This window comes from Strigops habroptila, chromosome 9 (assembly GCF_004027225.2).
Source record: "Strigops habroptila isolate Jane chromosome 9, bStrHab1.2.pri, whole genome shotgun sequence".
In the NCBI taxonomy this organism is placed as follows: Eukaryota; Metazoa; Chordata; class Aves; order Psittaciformes; family Psittacidae; genus Strigops; species Strigops habroptila.
Genome location: NC_044285.2, coordinates 43,662,713 through 43,685,588, shown reverse-complemented (window position 1 = coordinate 43,685,588; position 22,876 = coordinate 43,662,713). Strand labels below are relative to the sequence as shown.

The window sequence follows — 22,876 nt, the reverse complement described above, 5'->3', positions numbered from 1 at the left end:
AGAGGTCTAATGGTGTGGGAGTGATGAAGAGGGGGCGAGAGTAAGTAGGTACGTGGAGAACCATGTAATCATTTAATGCTATAGCTAGTTACGTGATCAGTGTAGCTGCAGAGAAAAGTTTTTGCAAATACAAAACTTGCCAAGAAAGGCAGAGAAATACTTCTAGAAACCTAGACTGGTTTGTGTTGGAAGGGACCTTAAACCTCATGCAGTTCTGAGCCCCTGCCAAGGGCAGGGGCACCTTCCACTAGACCAGGTTACTCCAAGCCCCATCCAACCTGGCCTTGAACACTTCCAGGGATGGATATGTTGCATCTAAGATGTCTTAGTGCACTAAGAAGTTGAGTAAGCATTGGAGGTTGCTGTGCCATATGGATACAGCCCTGCAGACCAGCACTGGCAAGCACCCAGCCTATATCTGTGACCTGCTGCCTCAAAGGCAGGATGTTCCTGCACATCAGTACACAGGCTTGCTCCTGTTTGAATCATCTTTCTTGAAAACAGAAGATTAGTGAATAAAAATACAAGTATTAAGAGTCAAGTGTCTTGTGCCAGTGGCATTAGTTCTTCCTTATCTCTACAAGAAATCCCTTGCTTGGTTTATAGCTTAGGTTATATTTGTCTCTTTCATGTCCCTCCTCTGCTGATGCTGTGCTGTGCTCAAATGCTGCAGTAATTGTCTTTGTTTCCAGCTGATAAACCCTTAGTTCACAGCTGAGTTTGTATTATCACATTTCATTATTAGTTATGTGATTAGTCGGTCCTTGAAGCCATCCAGCTCCTCCTGTGTGATGTTCAGCGTTTCCCAATGTGGGTGTTGCATCCTGGTTTTGACTAATTGATGCATTTAATTCCCTAAGTAAATGTTTTGGCATCATTAAATAAAGATAAAAAATCAGAATGAAATGACTATCAAGATCAAACCTTGCCAACCCCAACGAACAACTTAGTTCCAGACCAGGGTTTAGTTTTTCAGCCCAATCCATTTTCATCTCCTCTGCAGCCAATTCCATGGCACTTTCACAATTGCTCTGCTTGTCTCTATCTCTGGAGTTTACCTAATGATTTCCCTGGTGACACCAAGTCAAATGGCTCAGTGAAGTCCATGTAAATTAGAACCAGTGCTTTTTTTTTTTCCCCCTGCAGAATGGGGTGTTAAGGAACAGACAAACAAAATGTCAAGATACCAAGTCAAGACTTAGGATGTACCTCTGGGAAACTCATGTCACATTTTATAGCACTTTTCATCTATCTTTAAATCTTTAATTTTCCTGTTACGAGTTTTCTTTTCCACCTGCTTTTGTCTTTAGAGTTTTCCTTAGTCCTGATTTACCAGGACTAAGGTCCTGGTAAAATATCCAGTTATGGTATATTTAGATCAGAGAAACGCTGCCTTTCTGAATTTATACTGTCAGTCATCACTTTGAGGTCTATAGGGATAAGTTTTCCAAGGGGGGAAAAAACGGGGGCACTAAAAAGGAAAAAAAGGCCTTGCATTTTTGCAGTGTCCTTTGGGGGGGGGGGTGTTTGTTTCTTGGGTTTTGTTTTGTAGTGGTTTGGTCTGGTTTTGTTTTATATTTAATCTCTTCAAGGAACTACTGATCATTTATCAGTCTTTGTTCCCCAACATTCCTAGGATCCAGTGTACTCCTCATATATTAAATAGCCATGTGATAGCCCGTAAAACTGAAAGAAGAATTAAAATACAGCTGCCAAGTCATGGTCTCTTTCTCTACAGTAGAGCATCTCCATTGACTTTACAAAGACGTGCAGTGGTGGGACCAGAGTTAGGGTGTGTAAGAGGCTGCACGCTGCCAAGAGCTGGGTTTGAATCACTCCGTGAGCATTATCCATACAGTAGGAGCTGCTCTTGCTATGAATAGCTACGTTTCCTATGTAATTATTGTGTATGAAATACAGGTAAGTGACTTATGAATGTTTCGGTCATTCCTTCTCTAACATTGTACAGGTATGTGGAAAAGCATTATTTAATTATAATAGTATAGTAAAAGCCCTGAGCGGTTTGTCAGGGACACTTTTTATTATGCTTTGTCCTTTGCTTTGCTTTTCCCTGTTTCATCTGATGCTGTGATTTTGTTTTTTGGAAGATGCTCTGGCAGCACTGACAATAGGAAGGGCGCTCAGTGGCATGTATTAATGGTGCACCACCACGTTAGGTAGGAGGCCTCTATTAAGTACCTTATAATTTAAATTAAATACCTCTCTGGGCTTTGAATTAGAGGGTTCTGTACGTTCAGGCGCTTACTGGGAAAACTGATTTAAGGGAGAAGTGATTTCAACTGTGTGAACCCGATGGTGAGCAGTCATGTCCTGGTGACGTGTTGGGCTGCGCGCAGGCATGACAGGCTGAGAGCTGGGCTCGTCAGCCTGGAGAAGAGAAGGCTCCTGAAGGGGAGACCTTAGAGCAGCTCCAGTGCCTAAAGGGGCTCCAGGAAAGCTGGAGAGGGGCTTTGGACAAGGGCCTGTAGGGACAGGACAAGGGGAATAGCTTTAACCTGACAGAGGGGAGACTGAGATGAGCTCTGAGGCAGAAGCTCTTCCCTGTGAGGGTGCTGAGGCGCTGGCACAGGGTGCCCAGAGAAGCTGTGGCTGCCCCATCCCTGGCAGTGTTCAAGGCCAGGTTGGACACAGGGGCTTGGAGCAACCTGCTCTAGTGGAAGGTGTCCCTGCCCGTGGCAGGAGGCTGGAACTGGATGAGCTTTAAGGTCTCTTCCAACACAAACCAGGCTGGGATTCTATGATGGGTCAAGCTGCCTGAACCCAGGGTCCACATGCAAAGCCAAGGGGAGATTCTCCCTGGACCACGTGTGGCATTTGGTGCAGGGTTTGCCCCATATGGCTGCTTGATAATCCCAGTTTCTTCATTTAAAAATGAGTGATGTTACCAAACTGGCGTGATTTCAGAAGAACTGGAGTGAAAAGAAAGCTACAAATGCAACATCAAACACTTTCTTGCTTGATGAAGAAATTTGCCTTAAGTGATAGATGAATTGCTACCATTCCTCTAAAAAAAGACACGCGTTTTGTGTAATGGTGTGTGTACGTTCGTGCTGTGACTCAGGATCTGGCCTGGTGAATATTCATGTTCTTCTTTTCCAGATTAAGTGCTGCTTTTTATTATTCTTGCAAAGTGTGCACAAGAACTCAGGAATGTCAGGTTACTTGTATGAATGTGAGATTTCCCCCAAAATGAAATAATTTCATGGTTATTTTTTATTTAAATGCATATATGTAGGTGTGTGTTCCTATGGGCACATACTGGTAACAAACGTCATGTATATGGTATTTTAGCATTATGTCACATATGGCTGAATTAAAAAGGGACTGAGGGAATGTCACCCCAGTGGTGGCAGAAGGGGGGGTCTTTACAGCCACAAGAGCTGCCTGAGGGGGATTCTGCAGACTCTCAAATCTCTGTGTGCCAGGGAACAAATACATGCAGTGCCTATAGCAAGTGCTGACTTTTCAATGCTGGTATTGAATGTTTACAGGCATTTATCAATAAGGATGAAGCAAAATCCAGGTTTTAATTTATTATTAATTCCATGAGCAGTCACAGGTAAATAAACATCCCACGCAGTAATAAGGATCCCAAAATATACCTGCCAGAGAGGCTGAGGGATGCTCAGCTGGTCTTTTTACAAAGATGAATTTTAGCCACTGGAGACATGCTTATTTAAAGGAAAAAAATATTACCCCCCAAAAAAGGCAGTTTGGAATGATATCTACACATAGAAAATATGAACAACTTGGGTGCAATCATTCCAAGAAGTTAGGACAGTAGGTGATGAGACTCAGATTTATGCTGTTGTAGTCCTTCTGTGTGTCTGAGCCCAGAGAGCAAGTTTATCATTGCAGGGAGTGGCAGAGAAGCTACATCTTCTTGTGAGGTTCCCAGGTGCTCTCCCACCAGGGGAAAATAGAAAATAAAGATGCTGGTCTTCCTGACAGAAGGTAGATCAAGATCACTTCTGTGTGCTTGTGGTGCCTCGGAATGTCTGGGAAAGAGATTAATGCCTTTCTGACTCGGTATTAGGGAAGATACAGAGAGGGAAATTAATGCTGTTTGGTTATGGACAGCATGGTAGTGATTCATTATTATGACCCTACAAAATATCATTTCTCACACGCTTGAGCTTGTGTCTGAGAAAATCCATTTCCTCTTGCTGTGGAAAAAATGAAATATCATGGATTTTTAGTTTGTAAGCAATTAAATAGCTACTTTCTGTGTTGGAATTAAAAGAAGTGGTAAAAAGCTGCGTTTGGGGAGGTTTCCCCAAGGTTTTGTTAAGTGTTTTTAACTCTGATTTATCTCTAGAACCTGCTGGGAAAACTTAAAACTCACAGAATATCCTTGCAAATCTGAAGAGGGAGTATTGAATACTTCCTTGGAAAGAAAGTCCCTAATCAAAGTGCTAATAATATGGTCTCCAGTTCAAGAGTGGCTATGGAAAGTATTTAGAAACTTAAAATCAAGTATAAGAACTTCTCTGGGCTGCATCCTTAGTTAATTTTGAAGTGGGTATCTACAGAATAATCATTATGGTTTGATTTTTCTTTTCCCACTGAAATGATTGTGAAAACATGTCTCTGTGTTGACACTGCTTTCAAAAGACAGGAACGTTTCCTGGTGCTCCCAAGTGACCAAAATGAATTGGGCATTTCTACATTTGCCACTTTGCAGAATATTTTTGAGCCACAGATTGAGACACCTCAACAGGAAACCTGGCAGTGTTCAAGGCCAGGTTGGACACAGGGGCTTGGAGCAACCTGCTCTAGTGGAAGGTGTCCCTGCCCGTGGCAGGGGCTTGGAACTGGATGAGCTTTAAGGTCCCTTCCAACCCAACCAGGCTGGGATTCTGTGGTTCTATGATTCTTCCTCATATCTACCCGGTTTCAGTTTAAAGCCATTATTCTTGATCTGCACAGAAATAAGAATGCGTGTTAGTGTGGCCACACAGAGGAAAAAAGTGAATTGCAAGTGCTTAAAATACAAAATTCTCTAAATATAAAAATATGCCTTTATTCAGTCACTAAAACTAAAGGGGCCCTTGCAAAGTTGTTGTGAAAAGATGCATTTTAAAGCAACCTTCTGTTCCAAACAGAAACGAAAATGAATTTGGCAAGCATTAAAAAAATAGATTAGTAAAGATGCAAATAGCTGGAAATACAGAGTTTAGAGTGAGGAATGAAGCCTTAAACATGCTTTCTTGAGCCTAAACGGTGTTAATTATTTATTAGCATATAACTTTAAAGTATTTGTCATGTTGTAAAAGGTTTCATGGAGCCATAACAATTCACATCAGCTGAGTGTTTGCCTCACATAGTTGTGAACTATCTGCAACTGTTTCCCTGTGAAAAACTCCAGGACTCACAGTTCAGTTTGCTCATCTTCATGTTTATTTTTACCCCTCTGGAAGTCTCCCATCTAAGCCAGGGCTGAAGGAAATCCTTTTGATTTAAAAATATGGCTGATCTTTAACAAGTTGTTGGCTCTCCTCTGCTTAGCAACGAAATGTGAATGTGACTCAGTGAATTGAGTACTGGTGATTTCGTTGGAGGAAAAAGTCTCTTTTGCTCAAATATGGCCTCTATCCCTATGACAAGCCATTGGATGTTGCTTGTTTTTCTCATGGGAAGGAAATTGCTGAAAGTCATAAGTTTTGATCATTAAGTACTTTTGGTTTTTACAGGAAGACTTAGCAGGAATTAATGTGTTATTCTCCTCTCGGAGCCAGCTTGAGACTCAGGTTATTTTTTGGGGCTAAATTGACAATCTTTGATTTCTTGCCCAATTTGAAATGCATGTTGTTAATATTCAGGCTATGGGTCCTAGAGAGTTAGTAAATGATTTATGAGAGCAGAGGAGCTCTGAGTCCATCCAGGAGAGGCAGGATCCTGGCTGGGGGCCAGGGAACTTCTGGAGTTCTCAGCAGGTGGCTGGTTTTCTCCAGGAGCTTTGAAGGGTGAAACAACTGAAGACAAATGCATTTAATTCAAAGGGGAAAAAAGAATTGTGTTTATTCCAAGAAAGGTTTGTCTGTTTGTTTGTTCCTTTTAGCAAGAGAAATGGTTGTAAACACTCCCAAAGGCATCTGAACCCCCCAGAGCCCCACTAGTTACAGGCTTATGAACCACCATAGCTTTTGGGTTTTAACCTTCTGGAATATCTGAAAGCTTCAGCATCTCAAACTCTTGTATTAAATAATTCATATGTTCTTGAGGGGTAGAAACAAAAATGATTTTTCTGTTTTCAGTTTATTCTAAACTGGACTAAATCTGAAGGGAAAACATGCCCAAAGAACTCATTACTTGCCTCTATCAAAAAGCAAGAGTGGGACAGACAAGAACCTGGCTTTGTTGAATGTTTAAATTATAGCTTTTAGGCCTGTTGGTAGTAGATTGCACTGGAATTGATGCTTGACCAGAGAATTCAGGATGTGTGCTTTGGAGTCAGTGATTGGAAAAAATCTGTGGTAGGCACAGGTTTTAATTTAAAATTATGGAGATATTTCTTAAACATATGCAGAATTCATGAATCAAATGTGAATTATTTTTCTGGTACAGTGATGTGCTCAGAAGTCTGTAGCTGAAGGAATTAGTCATAAAGTTTTACCTTGTGGAGGCTGAGGGATGCAGTGAAAAAGCAAGCTGGTTTAAGCCAGAACCCATGTAAAATAATAAAAGTATTAACAAAGCAATAGGATTATTAATTCTTAAGGTGGAGCCCAGTCTGCAGCACTGCAGTCCTGAGCTGTTATAAAATAAGACGTTTTTAATTCAGAAACCATATTTCGCAGTTAGGTTTTTTCTGTTTTGTGGCTTGCCCAAGGAGGGGTGGGGTTTGTTTTGTTTTTGTGATCTAGAATTGAGGCATCTCCCTGTCCATGTTCCTTTGGCAACCCCAACTAGCACATCCGGGAACAGCAAACTCAAATCTGTGGCAAGTGTGGTGGTAGCGTCACCTTCTCCAAGAGCTCGGACCTAGGAAAGAAGTAAGACCAAGACTGGGCATCCTGCTGTCTGACCATGTCATGGAATCCCAGACTGGTTTGTGTTGGAAGGGACCTTAAAGCTCATCCAGTTCCAACCCCTGCCACGGGCAGGGACACCTTCCACTAGAGCAGGTTGCTCCAAGCCCCTGTGTCCAACCTGGCCTTGAACACTGCCAGGGATGGGGTATGTCCTCATGTTTGGGCATGAACTTTCTTCTCATCCTGCCAAAATAGTATTGTGGCATGACCAGGAGTGGCCAAGAGTAATGGACCCAAAGAGAGAGGATTTCTGGAGACCCAGAGATTCCCACTGGCTTTAATGGAGGGTCTTACATAGCTAAGCTCAAGTGCCACAAAGCTGCCCACTGCCTCCTTCATGTGGAAAGGTGATTTGGAAAAATGGTTAGTTTTGTTCACAGCTTTCAAGTAAAAGCCATTTTGGAGGGAAAAAAGTACTCTGAAGTATTTTGAAACTTTCTATAGACTTTTTTTAGACCAGTTAAATTAGAAAAAAACCCCAAAGTCCAGTGACTGCTCCTGATTCATCTGCTTGTGCAGCTGCAGAATTATTTGCTGTGCACATAGTGCAAAACTTCTTCCTAAATATGAGGTTTAGAGACCCTTTGGGAGTAATTAACTATAACGCAGAAGCAAATCTGGGTTCATTGTCTGCACTGCTCATTTAAGAAATGTTTTTGTGCACAAAGCCCATTAGTAAGTTTCCAAAACCTTCATGAATGTTAAACATTTTATTATAGGACTCTGAGCGCTTCTTATTTTACATAAAACCGAATGTAATCCCATGAATTACATTTTGCTTTTGATCCCTGGATAGCAAATTGCTGTGTCACATGTGTGCCACAGTGGATTTGAGGGCTAAAATCTGGCTTTTATTTAGTTATTTATTTAGCAGTTATAGAACAGCTCTTTTCCTGTGGACTACACAAAAAGTTGAAGATATGCTTAGAATAAGTTGTACGCTACTGATTTTATTCTACTTACTGGTTGACTTCCATGCAGTATGTGATGCGTGTGTGTGCTGGTGTTCAACTAACTGCTTTCCTTCTGTGCTTTTAGTCCTATGCTGTGTGTGGTGGTGAGGATCCTCTGAGGCACTGGAATTGCAAAGCAAAGCTGCTGCTTTCATAAGTTGTACGGGATTGGCAGTCAAAATGATTGAGTTCCAGAGGTGGTGATTTAGCCAGGGTTAGGGATATACACCTTTAGCCTCAGTTTGGGTGTAGGCATGTGCCTGAAGTTAAGAGTACGTTTGATTTTCTGAATTAGGTCAATGCACGAGACTAATGGACTCCTTCAGAAGCAGCAGCGTGATGCTTCCTGGCCTGTATTCCATGGGCGGTCAGGGGTTGTGATCTGATTTGCCCTCACTGTCAACTGCTTTGTGAAGAAGCATAAATCCTGTGAGATATGCTGAGGAAATCTATTCTACAGCCTGTGTGCGTGGTAGGGATGCTGATCCCTGTACGTGCTGGGCAATAGTCCTGGGCAGCAGGCTGGTTGGATTGGGTTTACTGGCGCAGCTGCATGATGGTGACTATCATGGAAGCACAGTGGCACAGAAATGGATGAAGAAGAGCAGAAATAACTGCTCAGCTTTTATGAAGATCTGTCCTTTCTTTTCGATCCTTGTCATCTGTTTGTTTGCAGAGACTGATAGCACATATGTATAATATAATGTTGTCTAATATAGCCACCATTTATTGCCCAATAAAAACCATTATAATAAGAGAGTTAATCATGAACATCTGAGGGTTTTTACACCTGTGCTTTATCTCAGAATATGCAAAACATATTCAAATACTTCCATTGGAGGTGCTGGTTTACACTGTGTCTGGGCTGTGCTATGTGGATTGGTTGGAATTCCGTGTGATTACTGTTTTACACAGCAGCAGAGTAGCTCTGAAGTGGCTATCAATTGAAACATATTTTGCTCTTCAGACTTGCTTTTGCAGGTTTCACAAAACATTTAATTAGTGATAATCAGCTTTTAACCAGCCAGAACACACTGATGTGATTCTCTCCCTTTTCCCCCCATAATTGTAGGCATAGTCTGTACCCATAAGATAAATTGCTTCCTGTCTGGAGAACATCTTAGCCAGCAGGAAGGGAGAGAATAAGGATGTCAGTTCATGGGGATATAAGGAAGGTGTTGTGTGTGCTGTGATTTCAGTGAAGAATATTCTTTCTCTTTCCTTTTCAGAATGGTAGATCTGGAAACAAGCTGGAGATTGCAAAGTCTCGTTTCCCTTGAGGTTGCTGGTCAGTGGTCATCTTCCACCACACTCAAGGAAACTAGAAGAGCTCTGCACTAGCTTCTGAGGTTTGCCTCACCATGGAAGATCATACGATTTTCTGGCTCAGGTTTTATGAAGTTCAGTGTCTGCCTTGGACCTACAATTTGGAAAAGGGATCACCTCTGAGGCACTGTTGAGAGACACAAAAACCCATCCCAGACAATGAGCACTTTAAGTAGTCCTGGAATATTACTCAGCTTAACGACAGTGTCTGTTACCTTGGATTTTAGTTTGCATGGTGGTCTCATGGCTTGGTCCTTAAGCAGCAATTTGACTCTGAATCAGAGTTTGCCTACATCTGATCCTCTTAATGCCTCTGAAAAGAGCGAAGTCTCTCGGATGTCTGTGAGGGAGAAGAACTGGCCAGCCCTCCTGATCTTGGTTGTCATCCTGCTCACCATTGGGGGGAACATATTGGTAATTATGGCTGTATCCTTGGAGAAGAAGTTGCAGAATGCCACAAACTTCTTTCTGATGTCCTTGGCAGTGGCAGACATGCTGGTGGGTATCCTGGTCATGCCCGTGTCGCTCATTACAGTTCTGTATGGTAAGTGGCTTCTCTCCTTGTTTGACTGTATGCATTCACAGGGAATCCCTTGAGGCTGCAGCAATCTGCTTTGCCCAGATTTTCATGCACTGGTAGCTTGGGAAGTATCAGTGTGAACTTGACTGTGGGTGTGTGCTGAGGGTCACGCTCTGCTGGGTGAGGGCAGTGCTCTCTTGACAACAGAGCTTGTTTGATGCTGCCAGGAATGACCCGTGACTGGTGTTGGCATCGGGGTTTTTGTTGCTGAAGCCACCCAGAGAAACTGCAGCAGTGCTTCTTACCTCTTGGTTGGATGGCCCCAGAATTAGCCAGGAGACAAAAGATTACGGAATAGCTGAGGAGGATTGTGTTTGTGACTGGCCCAGCTCCTTGAGCTCCCACTGATATCAGTGAGATCTGAGCAATAATGTGGATAAGAAAGGAGATTTGCACTGGTAGGTTTGGCTTTCAAATGAAAACCATCACTCTTGGCATTTATACCTGAGCTTGCCTGTGTCTTTCAGGGTGTCGGTTTGCCTTTCTGTGCCTCTGTATCCCTGTCTGTCTTAAAACACTTTGAGATCTGCCTGTTTAGGTGTAAGCATTTATTTCTCCCCTAACATACTAGGGTTGGTGTGTTTGTGCTCACGCGGGGCATTGCTCCTGCACTGAAGTATAGAATCACTGTTAGCACTTCAAAGGAGTAAAATATAAAACAAATCCAGCTTTCTCATCTGTCTGAGTCTCCAAATCTGACTTCTTTCAGTATGGTGCTGGAACATCCCATCCCTGCATATTACAAAGGGGTATTTGCGTTTGCCTATGTCTCCGATGATCACGTTTGTAAACTTGTGTGTCAATATAATGTGTGTGTGTGTTTCATAGATAACAGTAATTTTTGAAGTCTGTTTTCAAATTTTCTTTGAAAAGGATTTCAGTATTGATATTTCTTGAAAACAAATAATGCTGTTTACTTACAAATTTGATTAGAAATTGGTTTGCTGTCCTATAAAGTAAAATATAGGGATATTTATGTGATGACTTCTCTTGCCTAAATGATTAAGTCAGACAGAGATTCATTTCCAAAACACATTGATCAAGCATACATCATTCCAAAACTTATCTAACTTGTGTACAGTGAGTTAAATCAATATGTGATTTAGGTACAGACCTAGCCATTGAGATTGGATGCATAAAGTCTTTTATTTTGGGCTGTCAGAATAGTTTCCTCTCTAAATCTTCTGCATGTTACAACATGTGTATTTCATTTTTAGCATTTTATTCCAGTTCCTGGAGCTTGAAAGGGAGCATATAAATACGGAATGATTTGATTGACCTGCACTTACATAAATTCTGGGTTACCCAGTGACTCTAAAAAGGTGAATTTATGGAAGTGATCTTCCTACATACATACTTTCTGAGTCTTTGAAAACTAATGGAAATGGATTTTCTGTTTGGCCTAGAAAATGAGGTTTTAAGGTTATTTAAAGGTGTGAAGCATGCTGCATATTTAGAAGCAAGTAAATTTCATTGAATTGAATTTGAACGAGGAATTGTAGTTATTCCTCTTTTCTACCAGAGTACCAGTATTAGCTGTTGATGGCCCAAACACTTCTCTGCAGGCCAGTGACTCTAAATGGATTGTTGGGGTTTTTGTGGGTGCGGGGCTTTTTGTTTTGGTTTTTTATTATTATGTATTTGTTTATTTTTTTGTGCCAAAAGTTATAATTCCAGAACAAGCATGGAAAATTTGTGGAAATACTGTCAGAAATGGGAATAGCTGCTCCTGTTTCAGGGGAGCCGTGCTTGGATGCTGGCTCGGCGGCCCTTGCTGGGCTGGTCCGAAGCAGGAGTGTTGCCTTCAGGCTTTATGAGGGGAGGAAAAAAAGCTCTATTTAGGGAAAATGGAACCTCAGAGGAACTTTTGGACTGATTTGAACAGGACCCCTGTGAAATCACTCTTCTGTGTTATTTAGGCTACTAATTGTGGAAGTAAGGAGCCAGGGCTCTGCCACACCAGCAGCAAGAAGGCAGCTGCCAAAGGGAGTATAGAAAGTCTGTCCCTTCCCCAAAGTGATGATTTGCTAATTCATCTTGAAAATAAACACTTGTTTTGATACCCAGAAGCTAAAGAGCATGGACTGATGGGTTATGTCAGAGAGAGGACCGAAGGAAAAAGACTGAGATTGCTTCAAGGGTATTGCTCCTCTTTAAATCCCCCATAACATGCAGATGCCTTTTTTTGAGCATCTAGAAAAATCATTCAGGATGTAAGACCAATAGGGCACATCACCAATCTCAGCACATGATGGTTCATGTCAATGAAATGTGTGTGAGAGCACAGAGGCAAAGCAGGTTAAACCTGTCATTCGTCACCACATACAACTTGGACCAAATACAGCTGTGTCTTTCTCAGCTTCACGTGTGCTGGAGCCATCAAGCTTTTCAGAGTAGTACAACCATTTCTAGCTTTGGCAAGGAGGGGAGGCAGGTGTCTTGTGTGTTATACTCATCTTGGTGGACCAGTTCTTATGGCATCGTGAGACAGCAGCAGGAGAGGCTCTTGGCAGAGTCACAACATTAATAAATGCTGTTGTTATAACTGACAGCCTCCAGAGATCCATCACTTATTCCTGAGTCTGTTTTATCTGGTGTCATATGTAGCATCTCTGCACACATTGGTTTTGAGCACAAAGGCTGGCCTCTTGTGTAAGGGTTTCTTGGCTTGGTTTGAGCTATAGTTTTTGGAAGAATGGTGGTTCTTACAGCAGCCTGCAAGCCTCCTGGGTGCCAGAGTGGCAAGTAGGACAGTGGACTTTATCTTGGTTTTTTAAAAGCTAGAGGACAGGAAATCCAAGTGTATACAAATACTTTAGTAAGTTTTATATTCTGTTTGACATGGGAGCACACAAACCAGTATCAGTGATTAATGGGGCAAATAGTCACACATCAGCAGAACTCTGGAGAGTAACTTCATGGGTTCCTGGCCATGGACTGAGCAGGGAGAATGTTACTGCTTGCAGATGTAACTGTGAACGTTCAGTCATTTTTACTCTATATATTTTACCCTGTGTGTTCTATATAGTCTATATATAATGACACTGGGCTGTTTCAAAAGCTGCAATGTGCTGTATGGAGAAATATATGCAGCGCAACTCTCCAAGGTCTGTAGAAGTCACTTCTAATTTCTGTAATTAGAAAGGAACCTTTAAAAAATAGATCTAATAAATAGAAGAGTGATGAAGTTACTGCTACGTTTCCACATTAGCTCTCTCAGCCTCAATGATAAACTCTAGGTTGCAGAGTAGGTTCATTTCCTCACTTTTTAGATAATGAGGTAAATGAAGTAGATTTCACTTCAAGCATAACCAGGAAATTGAATAGACACCCTCCACAAAGACTGCTTGTTTTCAGTGGTTTGCTTAATTAAAAGAAGGAAAAATCATGTTGTCAGTTAATTCAGGAATCTTATTGCAAAGGGAGGGATGGCAGGATGGATCATGCTGGACTTTTCACCAATTTTGCCTTCACAACTTGAGCAGTGTGGCTGGAACTCTTGTCAGTGAAGACTGAGGCAAAAATGCCAGGTAGGGCAAGTGTCCTTGATCTGTGCAGATGGTCACAGAATGGTGCCCGGTTGCTGGGTTATGTGGACTTCAAGTGTCTCCACTCAGGCAGTGGAATGTCCCTCCTTCGATCAGTCTTTCTTAAATTATTCTTCAGTTCTTCAATTAGTCTTTCTTAAGTGTCTTGGACTAATCAATGAGTTGCATTTGACAATGTAGAATGTTTTCCATGGTATACAGTTCCTAAAGAACTAAACAGTATGCTAGTTAATAAGCATGTACTGAGGAGGGTAAATAAGAAATTAACACTGTTTAATCTCAGTGGAGAAACTTCTGATGAATTAAAAATACTGGTGTGAGAGGGAATCGGGTATTCTGCATCCAACAGCTTCTGACAACACACAGATTTTCCTCACCTTGGGGCATTTTAGGGACAAGCAGTGGTAAGTTTGCATTGTCTAGTGTTGACGGGCAAGAAAGAGGGGGGCTGCTCTTTGTCTACTAGGACTGGTGAAGGAATGCAAGAGAATCTCACCAGATGATGTGAGTGGAAATTACAGAAGGTATTAAACTTTCTTTGTCCTAATGAAATGGGTTCAGAGCTGCTAACAAGTTGCTCTAGCGTGGCCAGCAAGCAGCCAGCACACTCATCTGTGACTCGGTGCCCAGGTTTCTCTCTTCTCTTTGAGTTTCAAACAACACTGGACTGCTGGTGGCCCGACGCAGCTTCCAGGAAGGCTGATATTAGACGCAGCATGCCTTAGCCCCAACTGGTGGAGCAGCTTTACATCCAGATTATTTTTATTACAGATAATTGCCATCATTATTATGTGGTGACAGAGATGTGCTGAGCACTTGCAGTAGACTTTTTAGGGACAAGCCATAGTAGGTTTGCACTGGCGGAAGCAGTGCAGTTTAGGACTTTGGGAGATGATATTCAGGTATCTAAAACCAGTCAGTCCTTTCAGAAATCCTGCCAAGTCATGGCCTTAAGTGCATCCTGACTGCACCAAGCTCCAGATGGCAGCTGGCTTGTCTTCAGAAATGATTTTTCATGCATGTTAATTTTAAACGTGTGACCTTTCTGTTTGTACTAAGCAACCATTACAGCTTGTTCTTCTGCTAGAGGGTGGGTGAATGCACACACCTTGCACTGACTGATGTCATAAACTCAGAGATGGGTTTTATTTATTATTCCTTCTCTCCAATGGCACCTTGTACCTGGGATGGATGCAATGAAATTTATACCCAACAGCATCTATTAGTCTGTTATCTTTTGCCATCAGTAACAGCCATTGGCTGCTGTGCTGTGTGCTCAGCCAGCAGCACTCGTTCTCTTTTGAAGTCCTCACAGCTTTCTTGGAACTTTGGCTAACCTAAAGAATTCTGTGAAATCTAAAACCATGCTACATCATTGCTCATCTTCTTTCCAGATTATTGGATACAGAGAAAACTTTAATTTCGCTGTTGAGTATCCTGCTCCTGAATTTTCTCCACATGAACAGCTGCCTGTTTACCTACTGTGACAAAGCTTGCACTGGTGGAAAACTCATAGCTGCTGGTCAGGTGAGAGTCAAAGGCTGAAGAGCTGAAGTCAGCACAGGAGCTCAGGACTGGAGAGGGTTACAGTACCTGGCAGGAGGAGGGAGTGATGCTACGTACCCTTTCTGAGCAGTGATTATATTTGGTCACTTGTATTAGCATCAACCTCTTCCAAAACACTTTGAGTAGGAGCCTTTAGCTTTTACTGGCTATACTGAAAGCTGGATTTGTTCCATACACGTAAATTTCTTCATTTCTTCTTAATTTCATTTCTGCTCTCACCTGAGATTATCCATGCCTCAATTCTGGCTTTTTATCTTGCTTGTTTTATGTGTTGGTTAAATTTTTAATGTTGGACTTTGCACAATAAAGACTGGAAGCCAGACTAGTGGGGGAAGTGGCATCATCCGAGCAGTGCAAAGCACTTTGACATAAAGACCACAGTGCTCCGTGGTGCTTCAGAGTCATCTTCTTGCTACTCTTATTAAGGCAGAATTGTTTTGTAAAGTTGTCACAGGAGTTTAACTTGCTTCAGCCTTTTGTTGTTATTTCTCATTATTTTGATGTGTCTTTTTCTTGATGTCTTGTCTGAAAATCTCCTCAAGGTTTTCATATTCCTTTGTTAGAAGAGATGAGAAATCAAATCTTCTATTTGCAGAATGGCATCGGTAGGAGCTGGATACAGTCATTTGCACATTCTTTTTTTGCAGTCTAACTGATGAAATTCCACTTGTTCATCCAAGGAGCAGCCCCATCCCCAGGACTGTCACAACAGGCAGGCTGTTTATGCCTCTAGTACAATATTCTCCATTGAGATAAATACTTCATATGAAATTAGCATAAATGCCTCTTCTTTCTTTCTGTGTCTTTCATTTTTCTCAATTTGATAGAAAAAGCTGCCAGACATTCTGGAGGGCATGTGGCAGCCCTGCAGTAGCTTTGCAGAATCAAAACTTGAGGTATTTAATTTGTTTTTGTCTTCCTCTCCAAGAGGTCACGCAACAATCCAAAGAGAATGAAGAATATTGGGTAGACCAGGAATGAAGAGGAGGCGCAAATAACGTCAAACCTTGATGCAGTTACGTGACAAAAGGTGTTTATGTGGGCACAGGTACCCCCTGATAGAGAGGCACAGCACTTGGTTCTATTTTCAATGCAATAACATAGTGCTTGTAACATCTGTGCTGATTGTTTCAATTGTCTGTGAGCATTCATTTGACTCAAGTGGTTTCTTCATAAGCTCCTTTCTAAGCCTTATTGGAGTTTTAGTCCTCATCAGGTTAAGAGAAAGATCGAAAATGGGCAGCCCATACAGTTGGAGAAGGGTTGTCTCCAGCTCTTCCATGATGAGCTGCTGCCGTGGAAAACAAGACACACCGCGCTAATGTTGAGGTTCTGGTCTAGGAATGAGACAGGGAAAAGTTTCCTGTTGAAGCTTATCTTTGCTTTCTTTCTGCTGAGTTTCCTCTTTTGAGATGGTGCATGGGTTTTGGTTGTAAGGCTTGTGAGTAAAGGAACAATCTAGAAATAAATTGTATAAATTCAGGGAAGCAAGCCAAGGAAGTCTGCTGCCTGCAGAAAGACTCTTGTCAATTAGGAGGTTTATTATGTTAAGCATTACTTTGAGTTGGATTTGACTTCTGACCTGTTTCTCAACCTAAAGTTGGGTAGAACAAGAAGTGCTACAGAGTAGAGTGTACTTAGCTCATCTGAAAGGTAGTTCACTTCTAACATCTGCAGGATCTGTCTTTCTTTCAGTAGATTAAATTATAAGTGTTCAGCATTTGACCTGCTGTCACTTCTCTGGGCAGATGGTAATGTCCTTTATCAGTAACTGAGCTGGTTTTTGTGTGTGCTGCAGCTGCAAGGACAGATTTAGAAAGCTTGTCACTTTTAATATAACAGGAACTGGCCCCATGAAAATTCAGATTTTTGTAAAACCTTGGCTTGAATTGTAAATTCTTCCTGCAAAAAAGCAAATACAATGCATGGGACCCACTGTACATCTTCTGTATGGAAGAGCTGAAGCTCTTTCCCTGCCTTAGAATAAATCTGTCCCTTAGCAGGCCTCTGTGTGGCAACAGCAGCTGGTAGATTTGCAGCATTATCCTGCTGTGATGTGACATCCAGGAACATATTTCAGGACACTGTGAAGGAGAGGAGCAGGCAGGGCTTGCTGGTCATGCACCAGGAGTACCATTTGAGTGGCATCCTTGGAGATCCTGTGCCAAGGCTTGGTCCAGCCTGCACTCTGCAGGCGTGTGCTGTGAACTGAGCAGCTCTCTGGAGTGTCCATCCCTGACAGCAGTGAAGATAGCTATACCTGAGCTCCCAGGGGGCACCAGCTCACGGATGAGCTGTTCCCTGCAAGCTGCTGACCATCACCTCAGCACTGGTTGGGTGTGCTTGCACATGGTAAATGTCTTCTCTTTCCCAGCGGGAGAGCAGAGGCCCCCCTTCCCTTAGGTCTCTGGTCTTGCTTCCCTTGCTTCTGAGCACTGGCTGATGTAGCAAAGGGTTTGCTGTTGCTGTTGCAGGGAGGATTTTCCCCAGAGTAAATCAACACCAGCCTTAAGAAAGCTTGAAGGGCATCTTTCTCACCTGCTGTTGGCAAAGCCTGGCAGTTTTGTGCCAGGTCCTTATGACTAATTTAAGCTCAGCTGTAATCCACATTATGGAGCATCATCTTATAGGACTCTGAAGACCAATTTATGCTGTTGGATACAGAGGCAGAACTCTTGCTATCTAATTTTTTTTTACCACCTGCCTCTTGTTATTTCTTCACTCTGAGCTGCCTCTATATCATCCAGCTCTGCCTTCAGCCTGCTTCTTGGTGTAGGCAGATGTATACTTTATTACCCTGCCTGTGTTCGTTCCCATTGACAAGAGTATCTTGTCAATATGCCAGCTTTAGGAGAAAACAATAAATGTTTTGCACTCGTAAACATGCTTTTCTGCTCCTCCTAACCTCTTGCTGTTAAGCAACCACCTACTTTGGGTTAATAGAGCCTGTGATCTGCTAGGGATGATATTCTGCCAATGGAGCTCAGGCTGCTCACTCCAGCACAAACACTTCCAACAGCTTCTGTTTCTGGTAGCTTCCATCCTGAGGGCTGGTCATGGAGCAGGTTGCATGGCCGCTTGCTGTTGGCTGCTAGAGGTCTGTTGATTGCACATCGCTTGAATCAGCTTGTGTTGGATTTAATCAAACAACGCCCCTCCAGAGAGGTTGAGCAGAGCCCCTGGGTCTGCACTCGGGGTGCACAGCAGTGGGGCTGTGGTGGGTGTCAGGTCTGAGCAAGCCATAAGTGCAGCATCTGATGGTCTCAGCATGTCACAGCACTGGCAGGCTGAGCTAATCCTGGCCTTTTGCAGGAAATGTGCTCGTGGCCCTGATCTTCACAGGTTGTGAGGGATGCTGCAGACTCATCCTTTGCCCTGTAGGTTTGAGAGGCTTTTTCTGAGATGAAAGGTGGCCCATCAAGTAGAAAAGAGAACTTCTTTTATTTTTCTTTTTTTCCTAAATGTAGAAACTGAAACCCAGGAATGCTAAAGAACACGCTAGATTTTATCTTCTAAACGTGTTCCTGCCTCCTGTGTTTCGATCAGTGACAGCAGGCTGCAGGCAGATAACAGTGTGTGGTTTATTGTTCCCCTGTGTTTACAGGTAGACCTAGGGAATGGCTTTCTACAAAACACATCAGAGGAGATCCTGACCATGCTGAAGTCACGGGAAGGGAACACTGGCAGCAAGTTCAGAGAGGCCAGGATGTCTGCCAGAGCCCTTCTCTGCCTCCTCCAACCCTCTTTACACTCCTCCTTCCTGGTCATGACTGTAGCTCTAGGCATGACTATGGCAGCATCCTTCATCTAGAAGGGTCCCAGATGTTTTGCTGCTCTCTAAGCAGTCTAAAGGAATCCTTTCTGCCACTGCAGTGCAGCTCCTTTAAGGCATTGCTCTTTATTAGTTTTCAGCACCATCACAGGAACCATGAACCATTCTCGTGTTAAAGCTTTATGGTACATATAGGTAAGAGACCTAATGCTGCACAGTGTGAGTCAGCTCAGTGCTCAAATGTGCTACCAGCCCGAGCAAGGCCTGATCCTAAAGTGTATGTCAGTGGGCATTAACTTGCTTAATGTGGTTTGGGATGAAAAGCTTCTTGTGATCGCATTCGCGTTGGCTTCGTGAGGCAGGTTATCCCTCTCTTTTGCTCTGTTTCCTTCTGGAAAAGGTATGAACTTCTCTGGGTTGGTTGAGACTGTTGAGGGGTTTTTTTGTTTATTTAATTGGTTTTGGTTAAAAAATAAGATTTTTCAAAAGGCAGGGAAAGCAAATAATTCACCTTAGAGAAGGAAATCATATTTTCCTGAGCAACATGATCCAAACAGGAAAATGAAATCACAATGAGATTCCAAGGAGTTCCCTGATCCCACAGGAATACAGGAGTGAAAAGAAGTTTCTGACTTGCTATGTCCTGTTGTTTGCTACCAACTGTTAGTAAGACACTGAGCTGCTGCAGCTATGTCTTACTCATATCTTACAGCTGCCAGAACCTGTTTCCTTCCCTTTATCTGCCTCCTGTTGGGATGCGGAGGCCAGGATCTGGATGTAGCAACAGAAAGCCATGACAAATCTGAGCACCTTGTTACAAAATCAAAAATTCTTCTCTTTGCCAACCTCAACTTTCTTGCAAGAAGCAGTTTTAAATAGAAAAATCCTACCACTGCAGTGTGAGAAAAGCAGAGCCCCCATGTACCTTTCTACTTTGCAAGAAGTAAATGGGCTTTGCAACTTCCCTTCAAAAGCCAATAAACGGCTTCCCTTTTGCAGTTTTATCCAGGGGAACATGTATCAGTATTTCACAGAATCCCAGGCTGGTTTGCGTTGAAGGGTTAAAGCTCATCCAGTTCCAACCCCTGCCACGGGCAGGGACACCTTCCACTAGAGCAGGTTGCTCCAAGCCCCTGTGTCCAACCTGGCCTTGGACACTGCCGGGGATGGGGCAGCCACAGCTTCTCTGGGCACCCTGTGCCAGCGCCTCAGCACCCTCACAGGGAAGAGCTTCTGCCTTATATTTGATCTGAATCTCCCCAGGGCACAAATGCCCATCATCTAAATCATTGAAGGCTGTGATCCAAAATAAAGCTGGAGGCTAACTTGTAATCAGCGCAAGCAGGTTGCAGAGCAGGTCTCTATAACAAAGCCTTGATGGGCACCTGAGTGGAGGCAGGTTTTTTGCGCCACTTCCAGCTCCACAGCTCAGCTGGAGATGTGGTCTCACCCTAGGAAACACAATGGAAGCAGTTCAAGGGAAATGCGAACCATGAAAAATGTCGCCCCGGCATCTCAGTGAGAATGTTTCCTTGGATGCAGCCTCCACAAATGTAGCAGAAAAGACCAGCAGGGTCCAACCTCTCCCTTCTCCCAAGTCCCCGAGAGGTGAAGGGAAATGTTAAAGTACTCCAGTTGATTTCAGTGGATTAACTCCTATGTACACTACTTGAACACATGGCTTTATACTTATCTAATTCACCCATAGCATGTGTGCTGCATCCAATCAGAGAGCTATTTGTCATATTTCAGACACTAAATTGGACAGGCATGTTTTGCCTGCCCGGTGTAATTGAGAATTGCCCATCCAAAATAAATCTTTTCTGTTCAACTATGACTCATTGGAATGGATTTGAGTGGTGCACATTTAAATGCTGTTATTTAATGCAAATACAGATTTAGATCCAATTATATTTTTATATTCCATCCTCTTGCTACGCATGTTTGGAAGGTGTGATGGGTTTTAAAGCTCACAGGACTGTGAAGCCCCCAGAACCTGGAGTGTGTACAGTTACATTTCTGTTTTACAGGGGTTGTCAGTTTAAATACAGCAGCAGTTTTAATGCTGTCAGTGCAATTGTCTCATGCCCAATTTGCTTCTGGATCAGTGAAGCTAACTGTGCTTTAAAATGCATGAATCTTTGTTTACTCTTTATGACGGTAGCCTGTTAGATCCAGTCGTAGCTTTGCAAGTGCATTGCCTCATTGTAATTAACTTTTATGAGTTTAGTGGAAAAGAAGTATGAACTTCCATGCTTTGTAGCAAACCAGAAATTGATACAAGATAATGAGAAAGGCGGAATTGTGATATGTAGGAAGAAAGACCCTATGATGATAAACTGCTCCAGCAATAAATTTGCTGCTTTATAAAAGTGGCAGGCAGATCACTGAGATACCAAGTAAAATGAAGACAGCTAATGTGCTTCCTAAAGACAGATTTAGCCTCATCTGAAAGGAAGAACAGTAGCACCTCCAGGTGCTGGGGGCATGTGAGACATGGCCACCCAGAGCCCTCCTTAGGTATGTTTAATCCCCTATTCTTAAATTTACAATTGAAAACTGAGGGAAAGGATTTCAGCAGAATTGCAGACATTTTACCAGGATAGAGTTCATTTTAGTCCATGCCATTGTACAATAGATATTTACCTGTGATAGCATCTTACAGGGACTTTATCTTAGGTACGATGCTAGTCCCAGCCTAGGTGCCCCTTTGCACAGCTCACCCGAGTTCAGCTTTACCAGCAGCTCGGGCCTCCCTCAATCTCACAGCATGTTGGCCATCTGGAGAAAGACACAGTTAAAACGTGCCTCTCCAAGCACACGGCAGCCTGATGCTCAAGCAGCATCTGCTCAGTGAGCAGGGGGCTGTGTGTGAGCTGACATTTGTTTCTATTGAATTCTGTAACTGGTGTGATCTTTAAAGAAAAATATAAAACAAGAATGAAAAGGGAAAAAAAGAGACGAATAGAAAATGACAAGGAACAGCAGAGGGGAGAGGACAGCAGTTCCTCCTCATCTTCACCCAGATATTAACCTAGGGAAGTGGGAAGTAGATTCTTGATTTAGACCTCAAAACAGAGATGTGTCCACAGCAGCGTGGTCTGAGTTGTGACAGAGGAGTGCATCTCAATGGCTTTATTCATTCTGTCCATCCCAAACATCCCCCACCAGTTATTCCTTTAACTTCTGGTTTCTCTCACACAGAAAAGCCCTTCCTTCCCCTCCTAGAAGGTGCGTGCAGCTAAATCTGGCTACACTTTGACGCACCAAATATCCAGGATGTCTTATCTCATGCTGAGAACTTGCTATCTCTTCTCACTCACCCCAGCGGAGTGAAACTGGGATGAGGAACCGGTTGGTAGCATGTGTTTCTCAGCTCTTGCCAAAAAGCAGTTATAATTTCCAGGAACGGTCCTACTTGCAGTCTGTTGTAAAGATTAACATATGGCTCATTTTCCTGTGCTGGCTGCAGCTGCAGATATTGGAGAGTGTAAGAGGAAATGCAGAAGGACTCCAAGGATGGTCAGCTGTATTTCTGTACTCTGTCTTGATTTAATGTGTAATTGAAAAACTCTCTCATCCTTGTTCTGTTTGGAAATTATGCCCTGTATTGACTCGGGAAGTCTGTTGTTGCATGTGGATAGATCACAGGAGAGAATCACAGACTGGTTTGTGTTGGAAGGGACCTTAAAGCTCATCCAGTTCCAACCCCCTGCCGCGGGCAGGGACACCTTCCACTAGAGTAGGTTGCTCCAAGCCCCTGTGTCCAACCTGGCCTTGAACACTGCCAGGGATGGGGCAGCCACAGCTTCTCTGGGCACCCTGTGCCAGCGCCTCAGCACCCTCACAGGGAAGAGCTTCTGCCTGAGAGCTCGTTTCAATCTCCCCTCTGGCAGGTTAAAGCCCCATCCAACCTGACCCATAAGCTCTTGGTCTGCTCCTCATCCACCACCAGACAGAGCACTGTGCACTCCAGCTGGTCACTGACATAGAGGGTGATAACCCCTCCTCTCCCTTGCCTGTCTTCCTGAAGAGCCTCTATCCTTCCATTGCAACCCTTCAGACATAGGAGCCAT

The 22,876-nt window shown here is 43.1% G+C and overlaps 1 protein-coding gene across 7 annotated transcripts in view; it reads left to right on the top strand.

The window, feature by feature from the left end:
• Window positions 1-22,876, top strand: part of HTR2C (5-hydroxytryptamine receptor 2C) — a 201,532-nt gene that overhangs the window by 150,579 nt on the left and 28,077 nt on the right. For all 7 annotated transcript variants that reach the window (XM_032920169.1, XM_032920167.1, XM_032920166.1 and 4 more), the window contains one exon: window positions 9,238-9,878. In XM_032920169.1, the coding sequence (XP_032776060.1) occupies window positions 9,494-9,878 (385 nt within the window). In that variant the 5' untranslated portion in view covers window positions 9,238-9,493. The remainder of the gene's footprint in view (window positions 1-9,237; window positions 9,879-22,876) is intronic.